The sequence below is a fragment of the Chrysochloris asiatica genome, unplaced genomic scaffold (genome assembly GCF_000296735.1).
Source record: "Chrysochloris asiatica unplaced genomic scaffold, ChrAsi1.0 scaffold00002, whole genome shotgun sequence".
Taxonomy (NCBI): domain Eukaryota; kingdom Metazoa; phylum Chordata; class Mammalia; order Afrosoricida; family Chrysochloridae; genus Chrysochloris; species Chrysochloris asiatica.
Window position 1 is genome coordinate 26,019,931 of NW_006408520.1, and position 7,319 is coordinate 26,027,249.

At 37.1% G+C, this 7,319-nt stretch overlaps 1 protein-coding gene across 1 annotated transcript in view; it reads left to right on the forward strand.

Annotated features, from left to right (window-relative positions):
• The first annotated feature begins 5,811 nt into the window (after nt 1-5,811).
• Nucleotides 5,812-7,319, forward strand: part of LOC102824247 (interferon-induced guanylate-binding protein 2-like) — a 71,694-nt gene continuing 70,186 nt past the window's right edge. The window contains exon 1 of the mRNA XM_006831065.1: nt 5,812-5,938. Coding sequence (XP_006831128.1) covers nt 5,812-5,938 — 127 coding nt within the window. The remainder of the gene's footprint in view (nt 5,939-7,319) is intronic.

The following is a 7,319-nucleotide window of genomic DNA, read 5'->3' on the forward strand; positions in this document are numbered from 1 at the left end:
AAATGCTACACTCTGCTCTTATATTTGTAACAGGTTATTGGACTGCAATGTCCTAGAATGATGGTAGAGGTGAATGAGAACGTAACCACTATGCTTATAGTAATCTAGATAACACGAAGCTTCAAGGAACTCACAGCACTGAATGAAATTCAAAGTATTTTTTCAGTGTCTGTTCTAAAAAAGATCCATGCACAGACATGTGAATGCTCACGCTGTATATTCGATTCCCCTTTCTTTTCTGGTGTAGCATGCATTAACATAGCCACAAGTCTGAACCAATTCTTAAAGACTTTCAACTTTAAATTCTGTGACTGTTCTGACACCCAAAACAGAAAGGAAGAAAAAAAGAATCCAGAAATTATTTTTTGTCCTTTAAATGAAAACAGAAGAGATATCAGACTGATTGAAATCTGTTTAAAAATGAAACCTGATACTCAAGTCACAAATTTTCAGGTTTCTCTGCTTCAAATGGCCCATCCCTGACAAGTGTGGTGCATGTGTAAGGTATGCCATAACAAGAACACACTTACTTATGTCTTTACCACACCACGCCAGAGAGCATAGCTATGGAAGGGGCCAAATAACTACCTGACTTCTTTGATAATTTCCAGATCAGATCTTCTAAAGAAGAAGGAGATACTTTTTTAAATTGGGCTCATTTGCATGTTGTTCTAAAGGCTTTCAGAGCACTCTGAGGTGATCAAGGGTCCTTCTGAAAGAAGAATGGCCAAGAGTCAAGGCTATAGCCCAAGGAGGGTCTGGCTGTCACTATCAGTAATGTGACACAAGACTAAGTCTTATCTCATTTAAGGGTCAGCACTGTGGGCTCAAAGGAGCTCTGGTAGCATAATGGTTACGAATCGGGCTGTAAACCATAGGATCAACAGTTCGAAACTACCAGCAGCTCCATGGGAGAAAGATGAGGCTTTCTGCTCCCATAAAGATTTACAGCCTTGGAACCGACTCAATGGCACTTAACAACAACAACTGTGGGCTCAACTTGTGTGGACTAAACAGGTCTTCTCTCAGGAGTGGTATGAGAGACATTTTTGTAAGCACTCATATATGTAATGCTAGCATCCTAATGCCCATATCATATTGTTTGTTTTTGTTTTCTTTAAATATTCATCCTACAAATTAAAAGTCTATAATTTCAGATTTCCACTTAAACCCCAGGTTTCAAATACACTGAATTGAGGTTGTACTTTTCCTCTATTGGTGTAATAGAGCTGGCTCCAATTCATGGCAACCCTTATCTAAGTTCATGTGATTATTACAACAACTCAAGCTCTTTTAACTCATTGGAGTACCTAGGTGAACCAAACTACTACTATTTGAAAGATTGGTATTTCATACTTACTGAGGTCTAGTAATCTGCTTGTGAATCAATTCTAACGACTAATAACAAAAACATTGCCTTATATTATGTGTAATTTTGAATTCTTATTCTTTATCCTGTGTTTTCTATGCCCAGTAATATCAATGTTTTTAATTTTGCTGATATTTTTACTGTTTTCCTACTGTGACTACACTTCCTTATTCTAGAATTCCTCATGTCCTATGAATCTTGTCCCTAAAGAGCCATAATTCTTTTTTTTCTCAGCTGAAGATTTTCATTATCAGATTTGTGAACAGAAACTATATTAAGCTTTTGCTTCTCTGGAATAACTAGCACATACCCTTATGCCTTTTAGCAAAAACAAACATTGACATGAGACTTCTCTGTCTGAGAATTGACAGGATGCTCTAAAGAACAAAAACCAAAATAAACTCACTTCCATGAAGTTGATATGAACTCATGATGACTCTGTAGGGTAGAGTAGACATGGTAACCCTTCAGGATGACAGAACCACTAGGGCTCTACCACATGGGGTCCCCTTGAATCATAATTCTACAGCAACTTTTTAAAAGAACTATTGCAAACACAAGTACTTGTATGGTTAATGAGCATTTTTATTTTTTAGTTATACTTTGGAAAGAGAAAACATTAAATGATTAAGTAAAAACTTTGAAAATCCTCTTCCCTGTTGAAATACTCTAAGAGACAAATTTTAGGCATATGCTATACCTACTGCTACGCTGCTAAGATTTACATTTGGTGCTCTACAATTATTGTGGGGATAAAGACATGTAAACCAACTGTGAACAAGAGATTAGGCTGGATTTTTGCAGAATCAATGTGTGGAACAACTAGGGAATTTCCAAAAAGCCTCAACCACATGTTTGTTTCCTGACTCAGTAAAAACAAGAGATAACTTCACACGACATACTTGCACTTTCTATTTCCATTTTCATTCTGATCTTTAACTGGATGGCTAAACTATCAGCCTTGTTTTTCAGCTTATTAAAAGAACAGTCCCTTTTCTAAGAAGTATAAGAGCCAAGGAAAGCTGAGAAATCATCACTGGCTTCCTGACACCTCCTCAGGAAAGGTCTTTCAGAAGCTTTGTATTCTGCTCATATTTCTGTTAAATAATTAATGACAGCGCATTCCCAGCTCAGACTCCACAGTGGCCAGTGGGCAAAAGCACAGGGAGGAGGCACAGTGGCTGAAGATACTGGCCAATGGCTCTTTTCCCAGACAAGTCAAGTGTCTTGATTTAGATCAGAGTCAGCTGTGCAGAGTCAGCATGCAGAATTGTACTGAGAATTCACTGCTGCTTTCCCAACATTCATCTGGACTATATCTAGCAAAGAGCCCTAGATGAAAGATGAGAGAATGAATCTTCTTCTTCAGAAATGGGGATTGAAGGACTTTCTCAAATGAGAAATATAATTCCAACCCTTTTAGTAGACACTGCTGTGAGTTCACTACCTCTCTCCTTCCTTCAGCCCCCTTCCATACACTGGAGAAAAGAAAAAAGAAAAACAGATTCTCCTTATCTTGCAATGTAAATCCTAAAAGATTGTATCAGAGTTATTTTTGTATTAACCACATTTTATATTCCAAAAAATTCTGCAACTTTGTGTTTATATGGTACAATTCATCATTACTCTATCTAATCAACTATGCAAAATAACTATGAGCACTAGCCCTGCTAATAGTGCACTGTTTCTAAATAAAGCTCATACATAAATGGCATCAGAATAGCCTATAATATTTTTTGAAAATATAGTTCATGGTCTATCCTCACAATTATTCATATGTTTGAGCTTATTGGTATAGCTACTGGGTCAATCTATCTTCTTGATGGAATTCTTTTTCACTGATCCTTTTCTTTACCAAGCATGTTGTCCTTCTACAGGGATTGGTCCTTCCTCCTAACATGGTCCAAAGTACATGAGCCAAAGTCTTGCCATCCTGGCTTTTAAGAAGCATCTTTTCTGTACTTCTTCCAAAACAGATTTGTTTGTTCTTCTGGGTGTCCATGTTATACTCAAATTTCTTCAACAATATCATAATTTAAATGCATCAAATTGTATGCATTTGTGGCCCTGTGGGATAAAGCACTGGACTGCAAGGTCCAATTTAACCATAATGTCAGTATTTCAAACTCACCAGCCACTCTTTGGAAATGCCACAAAGGATCTCTATGAGTTGGAACCAACTCAACGACACTTAACAACAACAACAATTCTTATCCAGTCTTTGATGTTCACTGTCTAATTTTCACATGTATACACTATGATTGAAAATATGATGGCTTAGGTCAGGCACACCTTAGTCCTTAAAGTGTGGGCTCCATATTAACAAGCTTCCTGTCCAAAGTCACTAAGCTTTACTTGCTCTGTGTACTAGGAAGCCCAATGCTTTGTCCCGTGCTGTAGTTCTTGGTTCTGCTGCTATTGTTTCTCTGCTACTCTTCCCATGGCATCGTTCAGTACACAGGGATTGTGGGTCCAAAGGACAAGCTTGCATACTGTATCTTCTTTGATGGTAGTGAAATCACCCCTCCTACTTGTGAGATAATTCATTTTGTACTCATGCTAGAGATTTAAGTTTTTACAATACCAATTAATTCTGTTAACATTCATACTTGAATCATGTCATCCTGTGAATAGCTTTTCCCACCTTCTTTTACCCAGATTCTCAGAGTGAAAAATGTATTTTTGGTGGGAGTTTACAATGGACAACAACAGCAACAACATAGCTAAAAGAGACACTAAATAATTTACTGTACCACAATAAGGAAGACCATAGAAGAATCTGTGTATCTGAATTATGGTGTTGGAAAATATTGAAAGTACCAGAGACTTCCAGAAGAACAAACAAATCTATCTTGGAAGAAGTACAACCAGACTGATTCTGAGAAGTGATGAAAGCGCTTCATCTTTCAAACTTTGGAAGTGTCAGTAGGGACCAGTCCATGGAGAATGACATCATGCTGGGTAAAGTACAGGGTTTGTGAAAAGAGAAAGACACCCAACGAGATGGATAAATATAGTAGCAGCAACAATAGGTTCAAACACAACAACAATTGAAAGGATAGTACAGAACGGGGCAGTGTTTTCTTTATGAGCATTGAATGACTATGACTCAGAAGAAACTCGACAGCACCTAACAACAGCGACAATTATTCTGTCTGGAATTGATCTAACTTTCAATCAGGATTCATTGATAATTACTGGTGACTGGAATGTGAAAGAGGAATGATGAGTACTTGGAAAATATAATCTTGGTAATAGAAAACATGATGGAGATACCATGATAAAATTTTGTAAGACCAGTGATTTGTTCATTGAAATCAACTTTTTTTCAAAAACATAGATGACAATACACCAGAACTTTGTCAGCTGGAAAACACAGGAATCAACACATACTACATGTGTGGGAAGAGATGATGGAGAAACCGAGTATCGTCAGCTGAAAGAAGGCCAAGGTTGACTGTGGAACAGACAGACCATCAATTGCTCATGCAATTTCAGGTTGAGGCTAAGGAAATTAACATAAGCCAACAAGAGCCAAAATATGACCTTGAGTATATTCCAACTGTATTAAGAGACCATCTCAAGAACAGATTTGATGTATTAGACACAAATGACCAAATACGAGAGAGTTATGGAATGGCATTAAGAACATCATACATGAATAAAATAAAAAGTCACAAAAACACAGGAAAGAAATTAAAGGCCAAAGTGAATGTCATAAGAGACTCTGAAACTTTCTCTTGAACTTAGAGAAGCTAAAGCAACTGGATGAAATGAGGACGTAAAATAGCTGAATAGAGAATTACAAAGGACAGCTCAAGATAATCTAGTCAAATATTATAATTAAATCTGCAAATACCAGAAGTTAGAACACCAAAACACACTCAGTATTTCTAAAACTGAAAGATCTGAAGAAAAAAAAATCAATCCTAGGGTTACAATATTGAAAGATTCTGTGGTGAAAATATTTAATGAGGTTGGAAACATTAAAAGAAGATGGAAGAAATATACAGTCTCTGTACCAAAAATATTAGTCTATATTCAATCATCTAAAGAGTTAGCATTTGATTAAGAGCCAATAATATTCAAGGAAGAAGTCCAAACTGCATTGAAAGATGGCAAAAAAAACAAGATTCTAGGAATTGAGGAAATACAAATGGAAATGTTTCAACAAACTGATGCAGAAATGAAGGTGCTCACTTTTCTATGCCAAGACTTGTGCCCATTCCAAACAAACAGGACTCAATGGAATGTAGAAATCATCCAACAATATCATTAATAACACATGCTAAAGATCATTTAAAAACAGTTGCAGCTGTGAATCAACATGAATTTGCCAGAAATCCAAGTCAAATTCAAAAGAGGACATGAAATAATAAAGATATTTACTTGTGCTTTATTGACTATTCAAAGGAATTCAACTGTGTAAATCACAACAAATTATGGATAACACTGAAAATAATGGGAATTTTAGGACACTTATTTTGATCGAGAGGAACCTGCACACAGACCAACAGGCAAAAATTCAAATAGAACAAGGAAGTATTGAATGGTTGAAACTCAGGAAAGGTATGTTTCAGGGTTGTATCCTTTCAATATATATATTTAATCTTTATGCTGAGCAAATATCCTAAAAGCTGGACTGTATGAAAAAGAATGCAGCATCATAATTGGAGGATAGCTTATTAACAACTGTGATAAACAGATGATACAACCTTACTTGCTGAAAGTGAAGAATATTGAAAGTACCATGGACTTCCAGACACACAAATCTGTCTAGGAAGTGCAGCCAGAATGCCCCCTGGAAATGAGGAAGAAGAGACTTCATCTCTCATATTTGGGACATGCTATCAGGAAGGACAAGACCCTGAAAAAGGTCACTCTATTTGGCAAAGTAGAAAGTCAGTGAAAAATTGGAAAAACACCAACAACACAGTAGCAGAAACAGTGGCTGAAGCATGGCAACAATTGTGAGGATGGCACAGGACTAGGACAGTGATTCACTGTGCATGTAGTCAGTTGCAATGAGTTAGAACTAACTTGAAGACAGAGACCGAAAGAAAAACAGCATTCATCAAAATCTATGATCATCTCTATTTATCTCCTCTCAGGGAGGACTTTCCTGATTACTTCATGTATAAATACAACTCCAACACTTCCTGTCCTTATTCTATGCATTTTTTCTGGAGCACGTACATATATAATACCTTGGTCAACTCCCCTGTTAAAATAGAGCTCCCACAAGGTAGGAATTTGTATCCATCTTGTTCATGGATAAAGGAGCTTTGGTAACAAAGTGGATTACAAGTTGGGCTGTTAACCCCAAGATCAGTAGTTCAAATCTACCAGTCACACCATGGGAGAAAGATGAGGCTCCCTGCTCTTGTAAAGATTTGCAGCTGTGGAAACACCATATAGGATCACTGTGAGTAGGAACTGACTCAATGGCACACAACAACCAACAACAACAACTCAGAGAAACCCTATTTGGGCTTTTCAAGGCGTGGCCTGTGGATTTGAACCACATAATTTTCAGTAAACAGCACAGTGCTTATCCTACAGCGCCACACCAAAACACCATATACTCTCCTAAAAGAATGAACACAAAACCCATCATTTTTCTTGAAACAGACAAAGGAAACTACAGAAAGGTTGGTGAGGAGCAAATCAACAAGTGATGCATCCAATGGATATCCAAGAGTATTTGGGAGAAAGACCATTTGAAAGGACATAGAGAGGTTAATCCACCACTTATCTGTCAATTTGTCATACAGTGATGGTTTTATGTGGCTGCAATGCTGGAAGCTATGCCAATGGTATTTTAAATACTAGCAGGATCACTAGTGATGGAGAGGATTCATCAGAGCTTCCAGACTAAGACTAGCAGAAAGAAGGAGAAGTAAACTACTTCAGAATGTTTTGTTGTTATTAAGTTCCATCAAGTAGGTAC